Source organism: Notamacropus eugenii, chromosome 1 (assembly GCF_028372415.1).
Source record: "Notamacropus eugenii isolate mMacEug1 chromosome 1, mMacEug1.pri_v2, whole genome shotgun sequence".
Taxonomy (NCBI): domain Eukaryota; kingdom Metazoa; phylum Chordata; class Mammalia; order Diprotodontia; family Macropodidae; genus Notamacropus; species Notamacropus eugenii.
The window spans coordinates 9,407,512-9,423,200 of NC_092872.1; the positions used below are offsets into that span (position 1 = coordinate 9,407,512).

General features: G+C 43.6%; 1 protein-coding gene across 14 annotated transcripts in view; it reads right to left on the reverse strand.

Annotated features, from left to right (window-relative positions):
• The window catches only part of OBSCN (obscurin, cytoskeletal calmodulin and titin-interacting RhoGEF), a 322,112-nt gene that overhangs the window by 20,029 nt on the left and 286,394 nt on the right, over nt 1–15,689 (reverse strand). For all 14 annotated transcript variants that reach the window (XM_072652736.1, XM_072652782.1, XM_072652744.1 and 11 more), the window contains 8 exons: nt 13,364–13,564; nt 11,361–11,421; nt 7,513–7,590; nt 5,380–5,552; nt 3,816–3,842; nt 3,138–3,290; nt 1,240–1,285; nt 500–580 (listed from right to left, as the gene is read on the reverse strand). In XM_072652736.1, coding sequence (XP_072508837.1) covers nt 500–580; nt 1,240–1,285; nt 3,138–3,290; nt 3,816–3,842; nt 5,380–5,552; nt 7,513–7,590; nt 11,361–11,421; nt 13,364–13,564 — 820 coding nt within the window. The remainder of the gene's footprint in view (nt 1–499; nt 581–1,239; nt 1,286–3,137; nt 3,291–3,815; nt 3,843–5,379; nt 5,553–7,512; nt 7,591–11,360; nt 11,422–13,363; nt 13,565–15,689) is intronic.

Consider the following 15,689-nt stretch of genomic DNA (forward strand, 5'->3'; position numbering starts at 1 on the left):
ATGTTAGTTATTCCAGTGATGATGCTCTATGTTCTAAGGGCCCTCCTAGCTCTGATAGTCACTGAATGGAGCACTGGGATCAGGAAGACCTGAGTTCAAATCCAGCCTCAGACACTTACTAGCTGTGTGACTCTGGGCAAGTCACTTCACCTCTCTGTATGCTCAGTTTTTGCCTCTGTAAAATGGGGATAATAATAGCACCTACCTTGAAGGGCCGTTGAGGCTCAAACGAGCTAATATTTGTAAAGCACATAGCACAGTGCCTGGGACATAGGAAGTGCTGAAAAATGTTTATTCCCTTCTCTCTTCCCTTAAGTGACTAGCCCATGAGACCACCCAGCAAACTGGCTGAATTTTACCCTGAACATGAGAGTGATAATAAACCTCAGTTCCCTCTACCCCAAGTCCTATTCCTGGGTACTGGCCAGGCCTGTGAGAGGGACAGCACCAAAGTCCAGCATGTAATGCCCCAGAGAGGACATTAGGAGTCACAACTCACCTGCCACCTGCTCCGGGCCACGATGAATTTCAGTTGCTTCGTGTTGATGAAGTGAGCCTCCTCTGGAGGCATCGAGGGTTTCTGGAAAGAAAAAAGACCCGTCAGGGAGAGGTGAGAATTAGCTGACTCTTCAGAGGGGAGGCCACAGTTCTGACTTCATTTTTTAACTTGAGCGGAGTGTGAGTATCTCAGGATATTTGGAGGGTCTCAACCAAGGAGTCCCAGTGTCAAGGCTGAGTGAGTGCACTTGGAGGCTGAGCTTTCTAGGGCCCTCCTCCTCTCTTACTTTTGCTTTGGGACCACAGATCAGTAAGTGAAACCATTTAGTGGAAATGGTGAAGTGGGAGAGGGCAGTCTTCCCTCCCTCCCTTCCTCCTTTCCTTCCTTCCTTCCCTCCCTTCCTTCCTCTTCTTTTTTTCCCCTCTCTATTTCTCTCTGTGTCTCTGTCTTTCTGTCTGTCTGTCTCTCTTGTGAAGCAACTTACAGCCTTTGTTTTGGTTCTGATGATTCACAAAGGAACCAACCTAGTCTCATCCCATTCTTTGTGGGTACCAGCTAGAAGGACAAAGCCCCTGCGGGGCCCAATGGAGAAAGGGCCCTCCTGAGACAAGGCTCCTCCCTTCTTACCCCAAGGCTGGCTCTGCTCCCACCAATGCCTCCCACCTTCATTTCTTTCCAGGTATTTGTGATGGGTCTGGTGTTTGTAGGAAGGGGGTTAAAGTCAAGCCAAGTCAACTTACCATAAACCAAGGGTGGCTGAGACATTTGGAAGCACTGGGTCTGGCCCTAGAAACCAAACAAGAGAAATTTAGTTGATTTGATGTGATGGAAAGAGTACAGGAGAGACTCAGGTTCGAATCTTAGCTCTGACACTAACTTGTGATCCTTGGGGAGTCCTCTGAATCTCAATTTCTTTACCTGTAAAATGGGAATAATAATCCTTGTCCTATCTACCTCAGAGTATCACTGTGAGGAAATGCTTTATGGACTGCAGCTCTGTACAAAGGTGCATTGTTATCGACTTAGCAAACATCTACTAAGTCTACTTTGCAACTGTGGGCTCTAGTGGTAGAAACAGGCAGGGAGCAGTGGAAAGAACACTAGATTTGGAATCAGAGAACTTCAGTTCAAATCTCAACTCTACTGCTTACCTACTGTGCAATCTTAAACAAACCTCTTCCCTCTCAGCCTCAGTTCTCCCCATCTACAAAAGAGAGTCCATGGGCTAGATGATTTCTACTATCCTTCCATTTCTAAACCAGGTAGTCTGTTCTTATAGACTGGCAGGAGAGGTGAGATGCACATGCGAGGTGCCTGTGATTCAGGGTCATGTCAGTAGACATTGTGGGGACAAAGGGGTTGAGACCAGGCGAGGAAAGCCAGAAGGTCAGGTAGCTGAGGACTTTGGTTCTTCTTGGAAAGCTGAATCAGGTGTTTGTCCCTTCCAACCCCAAACATTCTATGTTCTATGTACTACAGTGTAGCCAGAGTTTGTTCTAAAGTCCTGTTAGGGCTACCATTCCAGGTTCTTTGTTATTGGCATCCTTCTGACATGGTACTTGGGTGCCTGTGCTTGGACCTCAATTCCAAGACCATATTTCCCTCTAGCCTCAAAAACACTACCTCTGGCAGTTTCTCCCCAGCCCAAGGACACTATGCCCAGCAATTACTCGTGAGTGGGCCCCAGTGAAACACTTATCTCTCTCCTTGGTACAGCAACAAATCACCCGTAGGAATTATTAGTTTGAACTGGCTTTGTATGGCTTTATGAACTGGTTCATAAAGATATTCAGTACCAACCAGTCTATCTATACCAACTCCCTGCTTCATTATATGCATCCTGGACTCCTCATTATGTGTATCTTAGACTCAAGATATACGTACACTTCCTACATCTATCTTGTCAAACAAGACGTTGATTGGTAGCAGACTGGACAATCTTCAGTCGGCTCTGATCACTAGTTAACTCAGTGCCACAGCAGACCTAAAATGCACACATCTCTGTGCCATCCCCTCCTCCTTTTCCTAGTGAACTCTGGGTAGGATGCCTGGGCAGTAGATTGAGCAAATGCATGTTCCTTTAAGAACTGACACTCCTTAACCACTCCCTAATCTCACCTTGAATCACCTAATTAGGATACTTAGCACTTGTTTTTCCTATATAAACTTTAACCCTCTAAGGTCACAGGTTCCTTAAGAACTTTTGCCTGCTGGACAGTGTAACAATTAACTTTTGCCAACTTGACTTAAAGATTGCTTGAGTCCATGAATTCTTTCCAGATGATCCTGTCCTCTACTTCAGTTCTTGAGGGGTCCCTGAACCCCTCAAACCCTATCACTTCTATCTCTGACCATCTATATTCCAAGGGCTCTTTCAACTTTAACAGTATGGAGTCTGTTCCAAATTCCTTTCACCTTTGTCTCTCATTCTGTTTTAAGGCCCCTCCCATTTCTGACATTCTATGTTCCAGGGTTTCTCCCATTTCTGACATTCTAAATTCTAAGGATCTACCTAGCTTTGACCGTCTAAGTTCTAAGGCTCCTCCCATCTATGGTTTATGGTTCTATGATTCTGAACACTCGCTTGGAGAGAATTGGAATGCAAAGTCATGTGGGATGTGAAGAGCAACGTCCTTACTGTGGTGTCTGCTGAAGGATCCCCTTTATAAAGTCCTTTGCTTCCTCACTCAGGTGGACTGCCTGGGGGGTGGTCCAGGAGATCTTCCCCTCCTGCACATTCAGGAGAGTCGCCCGGTCATTCTCACCAGCAAATGGGGATGTGCAGGTCAAACTGAAGTAGAAAATGGGAGGGAAGTCTGGCTATTAGCATTGGGCTAATTCAGAGGCACAGCTGACCCCGATCTGAGATGTCAGTAGGAAGGAGGGCTCTGGTTTCATTTCTCTTGACATCTTCCTAAAACCAACACAATGGATGACTGAGGCAAGTGACCTGGGCCCTTCAGTGCCTGAAGAAGGCACGCCTGAGTTTGGTTTCTCTGATAAGCAGAAGCTGCTTTAGGTAGGACATTTACATTAGCTGCTGTAGCTACATTAGCTACATAAGCATCTCTTAATTAGCCATTGAAGTGTGACCTTGGTACCTTTTCCCATCCCAGAATCTCTTTCCTTTTTTTCAAAAAAAAAAACCCAACAAAACCCTAAACCCTATTTTGTATTCTTGTTCTTGAGATTCTAACCCTATTCTTATTGTGTCCTGTTCTTGTTCTTGACATAGGTGTTCATTGGATGAATCCTTACTAAGGTAGAAATTCAGGGGGCACCAGATTGAAAATTTAGGAGACAGAAAATTGATTACCTTAAGTAGGTGATAACACCAACAGCCCTGTAGAAAAAGCAAAAGCTCAGTGTCACATGGTGATTTGGGATTGGCTGAGACAGTAACCTGAAGGGAGCTGGGAGGAGCCACATGTAACTTGGGAATTAGAATAGCAATGGGTAAGCCAAAGGAACTCAAAGAATTCATAGCTATTGGTAAGATACAGCCCAGGACTATAGAGAACCTGTGAATGATACTTCTCATTAATGGTGAATATCTTTGTTGAGGTTGAAGATCTAAGTGGGATAATATGAATGTTCCAGGATAAAGTGACCTCAATCAGGAAGCAACAACTGGTACCAATTAATTCTAGAAGATGACCCCTGATAATGGCCATTAAGACAGCAAGGCAGGCTGGGAGACATGGGGTGGGGTGGTAAGCAACCAAAGCTGGATGAATAGTCTTGGTAGCATCCCCCCCCTTTTTTTTAATCACTGGGGAATATGAGTGTGGAATAGTGCTTTTACTGCCAGATGAATTCGGTGGTTTTGCTTAAATTATTTTTTGGTAAAAGAGAAGGGTTGGGCATAGGGGACAGGTATATCCAGAAATAATTGGAATATAAAAACAAAGGATAGCAATAATTTTTAAAGGTCTTGGCATGCCTATTAACTACTAAATCCCATCCCCATCTCCCCCTTGAAAATGAAGCCCAGGAAGTAATTATGGGATGATATGTGCAGATAAAATCAGCACCCATCACAGGATGAGAGAAGGGGAGAGTGGAGTCAAGGCAATGGGTAGTTAGTAGAGCCATTAGAAAGAGGTGGGATGTGTCATAGACAGGGGGCTGGGGGATGGGAGGGAATGTCCTTCTGCTCCCTCCACTGGTCTGAGCTTAATCATGAATAAACTTGACTGTCGAAGACTTGGTTATCTCCCCAGCCAGCCAAAGTAATCACGTCATAGACTGGGTCTCAGCCTGGGTGATGCTTGGGATCTAATTGCCTGGCAGGGCTACAAGGCCCATAGGAGGGGGTGGAGGGTGATGGTGACAGGTACACTTTTGAGTGGAGGCATAGTCTATTTTTGAGGTGATGGGAACACTGTATCTGCATGTTCTGGTCTTTCGCTGGAGAGGGAGGGAAGACAATAAACAAATAAATTCTATGTTCTTTCCACTAGCTGGTCTAACCTCTCATCTAACTGCCACCCTCTTATCACTTTTGGGAGGCTCTAATAAGACAATGGATGTAAAGCCATTTTATGGACTCTAAAGCTGCCTCTGGGACTTCTGTTTGAGAGGCTGAGTGACCTTGTTATTAGGGAGGTCATGCAGGGATTCATGCTTTGGGTCAAGGTTGTTCCAGAGAGTTTCAGCGATCCTCTCATAGCACTGTCTATGGTTTTATGAAAGCACTGTGAAAATCCATGCATTGGTGGTTGTTAATTAGCAACGTGAGGGGCTAGAACGTTCTGGTCTTTTCAAAGGAAGCTCTGACATCACATTAAAGATAAACCATAAGGAAAAACAACGGCAAGGGATGTCTTCTCTTCCTCATATCCCTGCCTTTTGGTAGATTACAAACCATTGCTTCTCACCAGATATCTGATGCAGTCGTCACAGGGGTCTGGGCAATAATTTCTGGGGAGACAAACTCCGGTGAGCCAAATTTGCTGTATTGGGGCTCCGAGGGGATGACTTTTTGGGCAAAGCCAAAATCGCAGATTTTAATATCTTCCCTGGTTGGGTGAGCCATTAGGATGTTAGGAGGCTGATAACAGAGAAAGAGAAGAGAACGTCAGCAACTCGCTGTACTTTTAAAAGGACACTGACAGACTGAAGCACATTCAGTGGAAGGTGATTGAGTTGGTGAGGAGACCATGCCACTGGAGGATTGAAGGACCTGGGATGTTTCACCTAGATCAGTGAAGACTTGAGGATGATAGAGGCACAGCTTCAAGCATCTGAAGGGCTCTCATGGGGAAATGGGATGAAATCATTTCTGGTTAGCTCCAGAGAGCAGACTTACAAGCATTGGGTGCCATTTAGAGGAAGGCAAAATTCTGTTTGTGCCAAGAACCTTCCAACAATAGGATGAGCTTCTTTTTCATTAAATGGTGAACCCCATATTGTCAGAAGTGTTCAAACAGTTTGTATGACCCTCTATTGGGGATACTGTAGTGGAGACTTCTGGTCTGGGTGGGAGATTCGGTGAGATGGCCTGTCAGGCCCCTTCTCTCTCTGATTCACTGTGGCTCTATAATAAGTATAATTACTTGCTAGGGAGGCTTTGGTACTTCACTTTATCTCTTTTGGGCCTCAATTTCCTTACATCTCAGATGAAAGGGAGTTGGAGTAAATGATCTCTGAAATCCATTGTAACTTTAAATTCTATGATGCTATAACTCACACTTGGCAGTCACGTAAGTAATTTTCACAGGCAGATATACAAGATGGTGCTCAGTTTCAAAGAGAGACTCTATTTATGTAGTTTTTAAAAATTTGCAAAACACTTTCCTCACAGTAACTAATGTGGTGAAGTGCATTATTACATCCATTTTATAGATGTTGTCCTTCATCCTTCATTCACAAAGACAACCAGGGACATCATGAATAAGATTTCTTGACTTGCATGTGAATTGGGTGTGAGTGAGGCAGATCTGTGCAAAGTCGTCAGCCTCCCTCTCTCCTCCAGAGTCACTGGAGTCCAGTGCCAAGATAAAGGTCAAGACAGCTGGCAATGGGCCAGGATGCAGTGGGGTGACCTTTCCTTTTTCAATTAAGGTCTTTCCCAGGTCTCAGTTGTTCTGAGGCCACGCCCATTCAATGACTGAGGGTGAGGTAAGGATTTCGACAAAAGATACCCCAATATCCTATCCCAAAGATATCAGTCTGGGAGGGGAAGACCCTCAGAGTTTCTGGCCAGAACAGAAAACAATTGCTGTTTACATTCGTTCTAAGCCTTCAGTCCCTAAATAGTGAGCCACACAGGCTTGGGCTGGGCCTATTATTGCCATTCGGTGAAAGCTGGAATGATTTGGGTTTAAAGGCATAGTCAAGAACACTATGAGCTTTTTTAAAGCCTGTTTTTCAGAGCTTTCAAGAAATCAAAATGAAAACCGTATAGGACAAAAATAAATTGTCCCAACTTTTTGGGAAAACAAGAGAAGAAAAGATATAATAGCATTTTCCAATTTCTGTTCTACTTGGCAGCTTGGGTCCCCAGAGGGGAGCTACTGCTACCTTCAGTAACAGAGCAGCTAATGTAAAACCTTCTCCTAAGAACCTGGTTCACTCTTTCCTACAAATACACACACAGCACCCATGGGTGGAGGAGGCTTAAACTTAGACCATAATAGTGGTGAGGACCATGTGTAGGCAGTAAATGGCTTCCCCAAGGTTCTCTGCTGCCTCTCCATTTTACAGACCAGGGAGGATGTCGGGGGAAATCATCTCAACAACACACAGCCACCTCACAGGGCCCTGGTGCCTTCTCAGAGGCAGTCTGTCTAGGTAGCTGGGACCACACTCCTTCCTCTCTCTAGGCCTCAGGTCTACCCTCTCTGCAAGGAACGAGTTGGACTAAATGATCTCTGGGGTCCCTTCCAGCTCTCGTGGTCCATGTGTCTGTTGCCACCAGAGCTCCAGGAGGGATTTTCAGGATCCTACCAGTCCTTGTTTCCTCACCTGCCAAAGGGCCAATAGAGAGCAGTTTTGTAGTGAGGCCATACCTTTATGTCCAAGTGCAGGATGTCATTGTCATGGAGGTACTTGAGACCTTCTAAAATCTGCTTTATATATACCTTCACCTAGGAACAAAGGTACAGAGCTCACATTTATTAAACATCAATCCACCGTGTGCAGAGCCCAGTGCTGGGCACCAGGGGAGAAACCAAGTTTAGGTAGTAGGATATATTTATTATGTCCTATTTCCCTAGGACTATTATGAGCCCTAAAATGACATATTTGCTTTCTTCAGAGATTCCCTTCAATTCCTATTCCACTCATCAGTTATTTTCTTATTGACCAGCATCCAGTCCAGAGTTACCATTCCCCTCATCACTTCCTTTAGTTTCTGAAAGATGAAATTTCTGACAAGGTAAGGGAAGGATTTATAGCTACCCTACTTTCAGCAGGGGAGAAACCACCATTACATTTCCAGGTCATCAGTAACCCAACATAACCACCTACCTCTTTGTGTTCTAGCTTTGGGCAGTGTTCATCATCCATTCTCCACTCCCATAACATTCCTTCCAGGACAGCACTTCTATTTTTCCCTCCTTTTATCTTTACCCCAAGATTCTCCACCATGCTTTCCTGTTAAGCATGGTAGATTTTCACTTGACTATGAACATCTTCTAAGTGGTGCAGTGGATAAACCACCAGGCCTGGAGTCAAGAAGATCTGAGCTCAAATCCAGCCTCAGACACTTATCTGTATGACTCTAGGCAAGTCATTTAACCTCTGTTTGCCTCAGTTTCCTCAATGGTAAAATGGGAATAACTATATCACCTGCCTTCTGGGGTTGTTGTGAGGATCAAAGACATAATAATTGTAAAGTTGTTTGCCAGGCACAGTGGCAGGCAGAGTAAGCACCACGTAAACCTTAGCTTTATCATCATCATGGTTACATGGTTCTAGTTCACTAGAACTTGTGTGACAGTGAAAGCTGGCATTGGTGAAGCATTTTAAAGTTTGCAGAGCCCTTTGCATATGCTACTTCATTTGATCTTCTCCCCAGCCCCAGAGGGTAGGTGCCAGCATTACCATCATCCCCATTTTACAGATGAGGAAACTGAGGCTGAGAGAGGTTAAGTGATTTGTCCAGGATCACACAGCTAGTGAGTGTGTGAGGCAGGATTCAAATCCAGGTCTTTCTGCTTCCATTCTCCTCCACAGTTTCTTATTCTGCAGTTAATACTTGGTCACCTTTTTTCCCCTCTCCAAGTCCTCTTGATACCATCAGCCAGCTTCTCCAGTGAAAGGAATGACTATTTCTCTCATATTAATAACTATTTACTATGAGGGAGAGTCAGAATTTTTTTCCCTTCCTATTTCCCCATTCTCTACTAGGTCAGATCAGCATCTGAAGAACAGAATTGATAATGAGATTGGATTCACTTTCTCCTCAGTCCTGTTTAGACTCCCCCTCCCCCAAATGGGAAAGCCACTTGAGTTCTACTTAGGCTTGGGTGGGGATAGATCCTTTGTCTAGATTACCCAGGTTGGGGGGATTGGTCTGGGAGTAAGAGTGACATAAGCAAAGCCAAATCCACCAACGTTAGAATAGACCCACCCTTCATTATAATATTCATTCCCATTAATTATTTAGCCAATCAGAGTTGATTGCCTCTGTCAGAAATACCCACTCTTCCAAGAGCATATAACCATCAGCAGCCTACCATGATCCATCTTTGGTTCACAAGGGAAGGCCAAATGACTAATCCTTTTATTAAATATTTGCTACCCATAATTAATAAAATGATTAATCACCCAGAAATTAAGTGTCTCAAACTTTTCATTCAGTATACCAGGAAACTCTTTTCTTCCCATATTCTCATAAGATGCCTTCTCTCCTTGGCCAAGGGTCCATCACTGCCGTACTTTCAGCCATGATTCAGGTCCATAAATCCTTATTCAGTTCTCTGCTATGATAATTTTAGTGATGTCATCCTTTCTTTCTAAGGTCCTAACTCTTAATTAGAAGTAGTGATGGAAACATGCCCTATGTCTCCAAATCGTTTGGTTTTCTACCCAAGTCCAGACAACCATTTTTAGATTTCTTATGATAATATGATTCATTTCCATAGGAATCACTTTAAATGAACAGTCAGAATTGACAAATTTTAGTCGAGCCCTCGTTCATTCCAAATATACATATCTCAAGAAGACATTAAGACTTATGATTAGCCACGCTACGTGGACATAGTGCAGCTGCTGTACCCTTCAGCAAGATGCTGCTGACCACTTCAATGTATTTCTTCTTTCCGGATTCTTCACACCTCTTGGCACTTGGGAATTCTCTTTATTTTGTGGAGTATGGGAAGTCATTACTCCTTCAAGAGATTCAAATCTACCCTTTATAGGAAAACAAAATCTATACCTATTATAATGATCTAGTAGTTCTGAGTATCTCTTCTTCCGCTTCCCTCTCTATGCTATTTTCTTCTGCCCTTTAACCTCCATATATTGATTTACATTTTCATCTTTGGGCCCTTCATCCTGATTTAATTGTACTCAGAAGAATCACAACTTATGAGCCAACTAGAGCAGTTTTCTCTCCAGAATTTGGACTTGGGGTAAGTAGCCAACATGCAGAAAGGTAAAATGAGGGACATTTTAAAATACTGCTTTGGAGTATTAAACATTCTGCCCTTATGTCTTATTCTAGGTTCTAGAAGCATAAACTCACAGAGTGCAAGCTTTCACAGGATCTATCCATATAGAAAGGCCCTGAGTATGGTCCCAAGAGATGGACCATGGATCTAGTCATCTAAAGACTAGCCATGCCAAGTGCTCATTGGCTCACTACCACAAAGCAGTCCCTCAGGTGACATATTTATTTGGCCAAAACAGCTCATGAAGACCATCTACTGTGGTTGTGTAGGGACTGTAATCTTCATTAGCAAAAGTGAAGAAATCCTAAGTCTTATGACATATGTGGATTGTTTTTAAAGCCGAAATGATCTCTCTATGCCCCATAAGTATTTATTTCATGGTAGATTGAGTCACACATGCTAAAGAGTTGTCTGAAAGTCAAATGAGCTGCTTTGGGAAGTAGCTAGCTCCTTTTCACTGGAAGTCTTGAATTTATGGTTAGATAACCCCTTGTGGGGGATTTGTAAAGAGGATTCTTGCCTAGGTAACATTGCTTACCTGGACAAAGTAAGCTGTGTATATATGTATTGTATCCCCTTTTCTCTGGGCCTCTTATGTACAGTGGGTACATCAGGCTTCTAGTATTAGGTTGTTCTATATTTGGTGGCAATTTAATGCTAGACAATTCTATGATGACAAAGCTTTTCTGAGACAGCCTCAGGGCAGCTGAACCTTTTAAAGCACACACGAGTCTGTGATTCTGTTCCATCAGTCTCAGAGAGTGGGGGCAGGGTTTGAGATTCCCAGACATAACATTTTGGTCCTTTGTCCCTCATTATAGACTCTGTCTCTTTCCCTGGATTTGGCCTCCTAGTTTCCTTGTCTTGTTAACAGTGTTCTGGCCCTGCCTCACCCCCACATCTCTGTGAGCGTCTCAAAACCATCACTAATCAAAGAGGATATGACCCCATTGAGCCAGGGCAGAGTTGTCTTATTAGAGAATGTAGGAATATGCCATGAGCCATGAAATTCTCTTCATGTACTGGTCCTCAGAACCAGGGCTATAAAGGAATCCAAGGTGGACCAGCCCGCGACAGGCAGTGACCTTAACAGCCCCACAAGATAGCAGCTCCCTCTGAGTCATCCTGCCCACTCCTTCCTTCTCCATGTTCTCAGTAGACTAGTGTGGGCTAGGAGGGGAAGAGCTAGTGAGACAATTAAATGATTGCACAGGGCAACGTGACCAAGACAATGTTATCACCTCAGTTTCAGTCACCACGTTCTTCTTGTATAAGCGGTCCAGGAGCTCTTCAGAGGAACACCTAAGGTTGCAGTCAAGGACAATTAGGATGTAGTGATAATGTAATGTGAGGTAGCAATGTGGCGCCATAGTACACAGAGCACCGGGCTTGGAGTCAGGAGGACCCACCTTCCTGTGTTCAAATCCAGCCTCAGACACTTACTAGCTGTGTGACCTTGGGCAAGCCACTTAACCCCTATTTGCCTCAGTTTCTCATCCATAAAATGGAGACCCACTGGAGAAGGAAATGGCAAATTACTCCAGGATTTTTGCCAAGAGGACCCTGTGGACTCACGTAGAGTCCGGCGTGATTAAACAACAAAAATAATGTGATATGGTTTATTCAAAAGTGATACAGTGATAATAAAACAGCTGATACTTCTACGGTGCTTTGTGATTTACAAAGAGCTCTAGACCCATAATCTCATTTTCTACTCACAAATGACTCTTCCAGGGAATTAGGGTTGAGTCTTATCATCCTTAATTTATAAGTGAGAAAACTGAGGTACCAGAGTGAGGGAGTGATTTATGTAATTGTATTGTTTTGGGATTTTATAGGACTGTGCTACGTAGAGCTGAAGGGACATTGGAGATCATATAATACAACCATCTCATTTTAATAAAAGCTAATAGCTAACATATATAGTGCTTGGAGGACTTGAAAGCACTTCATGAATATCAAACATTTACAAACATTACATCATTTTATCCTCACAACAATCCTGGGAAGGAGGTACTATTATTATCCTCCCTGTTTTACAGATGAGGAAACTGAGACAGACAGAGGTTAAGAGACTTGCCCAAGGTCACACAACTGAATTAGTATCTGAGGTTGGATTTTAATTCAAGTCTTCCTGACTCCAGGTCCAGTACTCTGTCTGCTGTGTTACTTAGTTACCTCCACTTTTACATATAAGGAATCTGAGACTCAGAGAGAGGAAGTGACTTTGCCAAGGTCACATAGCTTGGAGGTGGCCAAGTCAGAATTTGAATCTATTTCTGAGCCCCGGGGTCTTTCCACCAGACCATAGCTGACCCTCTAAGATGCTGGTACTGGAAAAAAACAGAACTTTCTGATAAAGCCTAATAATATTTGCCCAAATTTCCAATCCCATAAAGAGGATTTCAATTTGGGGCAGCATTAGGAAATTAACATTTTAATAGATCTTTGTTTTTTAGGAATTTTTAAAAAATGCCAAAAACATGTTTTATTTTCATCTCTGTGGACACAAATCAGGCATACCTGGATATGATTTGCCTTGAATGGCCCCGTGAACTTGGGGAGTCACATACATCCCCCATCCCATTTAGAGGAACAGAAAACAGCACAAGAGAATGGCAGTTCTAGAAGGGACCTGTGATTGTTCCTCATGCCCAGCATTCCATCTCCCCCATCCCTGCCTTTGTTCCCAAGTCTGGAATCACTCTCTCCTCTCTGACTCTGGAATCTCCAGCTTCCTTCAAGACTCACCTGGCTCAAGCTCCCCTCCCATAAGAGGCATTTCCTAATCCTCCCAGATGTTAATCATCTTTTCCTTTCTAACCCTAGATTTACTTATCTCTGTTTGTGAACCCTCCCAGTAGAGTATAAGCTTCTTGAGGGTAAGAACTGTTTCCTCTGTCTTTATATCCTCAGTAGCTAATTCAATGCCTTGTACTCTACTTAATAGTAAGTGTTTAACACGTTTATTGAATTATTGAATTGAATGAAATTGACCTTAGGACATAAAAGAAAGTCAGAGCTAGGAACACTATTAGAGAGACCTCAGAGATCATTTAGTGCAAGCCCCTCATTTTATTAAGAAAACAGAGGATTGAAATGACTTACCTACCCAGAGTCACCTTATGAATAAATGGCAGGATTTGAACCCCCACCTTCTGATCGCAAGTCCAGTGCTTGCATGATAACACAAGACAGAACCTACCATGGAGGGGAGCCTCCAGCATCAGTAGGAAAAGGATACAGCTCCAGGATCAGAATGAGTGTTTTCCTGGTCTCAAACTCATCAAGGAGCTGGGTGACCAGCTTATGATTCAAGGTGGCCAAGATGTCCCGTTCTCGGTACGCCTGGACCCGCGTCTTGGTCCGAAGTGGGATGAACTTTGCAGCACAGGACACCTTGTTGCCTTTGTGCTCAACTCTTTTCACAAAGCCAAAAGCACCCCTAGGAAAAAGGAGATATGTTGGTTGGATGTTACAGCTCTTTGGACTAAAAAGGGTGCTGAGAGGCCAACTGGGCTAGCAACTTGTTACCCTGGAGAAATGGCATGAAACTATCCCTGACAGGAGACTATCCCTCCTAGAAGACATCCCCAGCCTCCCCTAGGCACCTATTCTTATGTGCTGCGCCCCTTATGCCTCATTGCTATTTTGTCCCCAAACCTCTAGTGGGTTGCCATTGCCTGCAGAACTGACCTTGACCTCCAAAGCATGCTCTCCAACCCGGTCTGGCTCCAAACTACCTGTTTAGCCTGATGTCATCCTATTCCCTTGCACCCAAAGCAGGCTGCTTTCCATTCCCCTTCTCTCACCTCTGTATCTTGGCTCACCCTGTTCCCCACGCTTGAGATGGGCTCCCCTCTGACCCCTTCTCCTTCTCTGCCTTTTGAAGTCTCTCTTTTTCTTCAGGGTGAAGCCCAGGTACCACCTCTTCCATGAAGCCTTCCTTGGTCAACCCTCCCCCCAACCCACTCCCTTCAGATGAAAGTGATCTCTCTCTCCTTAAATTTTCACAAAAGTTTGCCTGGACCTTTACCTTACAGTGAGTTTATTCTCCCCTTGGTCAGTTATTGGTGTTTATAGCTTTTCCAGGCAGATAGAGTGCTGGGCCAGAAAGTCAGGAAGACTTATCTTCATGAGTTTAAATTCGGCCTTAGACACTTTTTAGCTGTGTGACCCCGGGCAAGTCATTTAACCCTGTTTGCCTCAGTTTCCTCAGCTGTAAAATGGGCTGGAGAAGGAAATGGCCAACCACTCCAGTATCTCTGCCAAGAAAACCCAAATGGGGCCACAAACAGTCAGACAGGACTGAACGACAATGCCCTTTCCCCACTAGACTGGGCAGTACTGAGGTTATATCTGTCTTTGTATTTCTAGCACCAAGCACAGGACATTGTACACAATAGGTACTTAATAAATGTTTGTTGAAAACAAAATTTGTTAAGTACATGAATGAGTTAAAAAGAACAAAGAGATATGTCTTTGTATGTCTAATTAAAATATACCTGGCTACAACCCAACTCTTCTTTTGGTAATAATAGCTGGCCTTTATATACATTTTAAAGCTTGCAAATCACTTTATATATCTTGTTTGTACCTCACAACAACCCCATGAGATTGCTGGGGGGTTTTGTCTATGATTTCAATTGGTGTAGGAAGCTCCTTGGTGACCTTAGAGAGTTGCTTGGGACGCTAAGAAGGTAAGTGATATAAATACATCAAGCATTATTATCCCTATTTTACAGATGGAGAAACTGAGGCTCAGATCATTTAAGTGACTTCTCCATGGTCATGCAGCTGATAAGTATAAGAGGGAGGATCTGAACCCAGGCCTTTCTGACTCCAAATTCAGCACTGTATCAACTCTGCCATGTTCTTAGCAGAGACTGAGAATAGTAGGCTATCCTTTATTAGATCACAGATTTGGGGATCTGCACACATACAATTTCCTCTGCACACGTACAATACAGAAATAAACACAATCTACACACACACAGTTATCCCTTCCAAGTTGAGTGATCCCACTGTAGCGTTTTAGATTTCTCAAAGCTTTTTTATATCCATCATCTCATTTGACCTTCATAACATTTCTATTAAGCAACTGGGAAGGCTTTATTGTTTGCATTTTACAGATAAGGAAACTGAGTCCTAGGGAGCTGAATTGACTTAGAATGCTGGTGCTAGATGGGATCTTTGAGAATACCTAGTCTGATTCCATTTTACAGAAGAGGAAACATAGTGATTGAGCAGTAAAGTGCTTGACCAAGGTCAAGTTACGTCTTAAATTCAGCTCTCCTGACTGTAATGTTCAGGGCTCTTTTCATGACACCAGTTAGTGCCAGAGATTGGCTGAAACCAAAGTCTCCTAGCTTCCTGTCCAGGCTCTCTCCATGACTCCTGAGATGGTGATTTATGCTGAAGCTAAGCTACTAAACATACTTTAAGTATATAGAAGAATTTAAATTCTCTGATTGTAATCCCACTCTCCACCCCCTCTCTGCCCCGACCCTGTATCCTTGTCAGGAGGAAGGTCCTTGAGAAGCCCCTCTGTCCTTCCTGGTGTTGAAGTG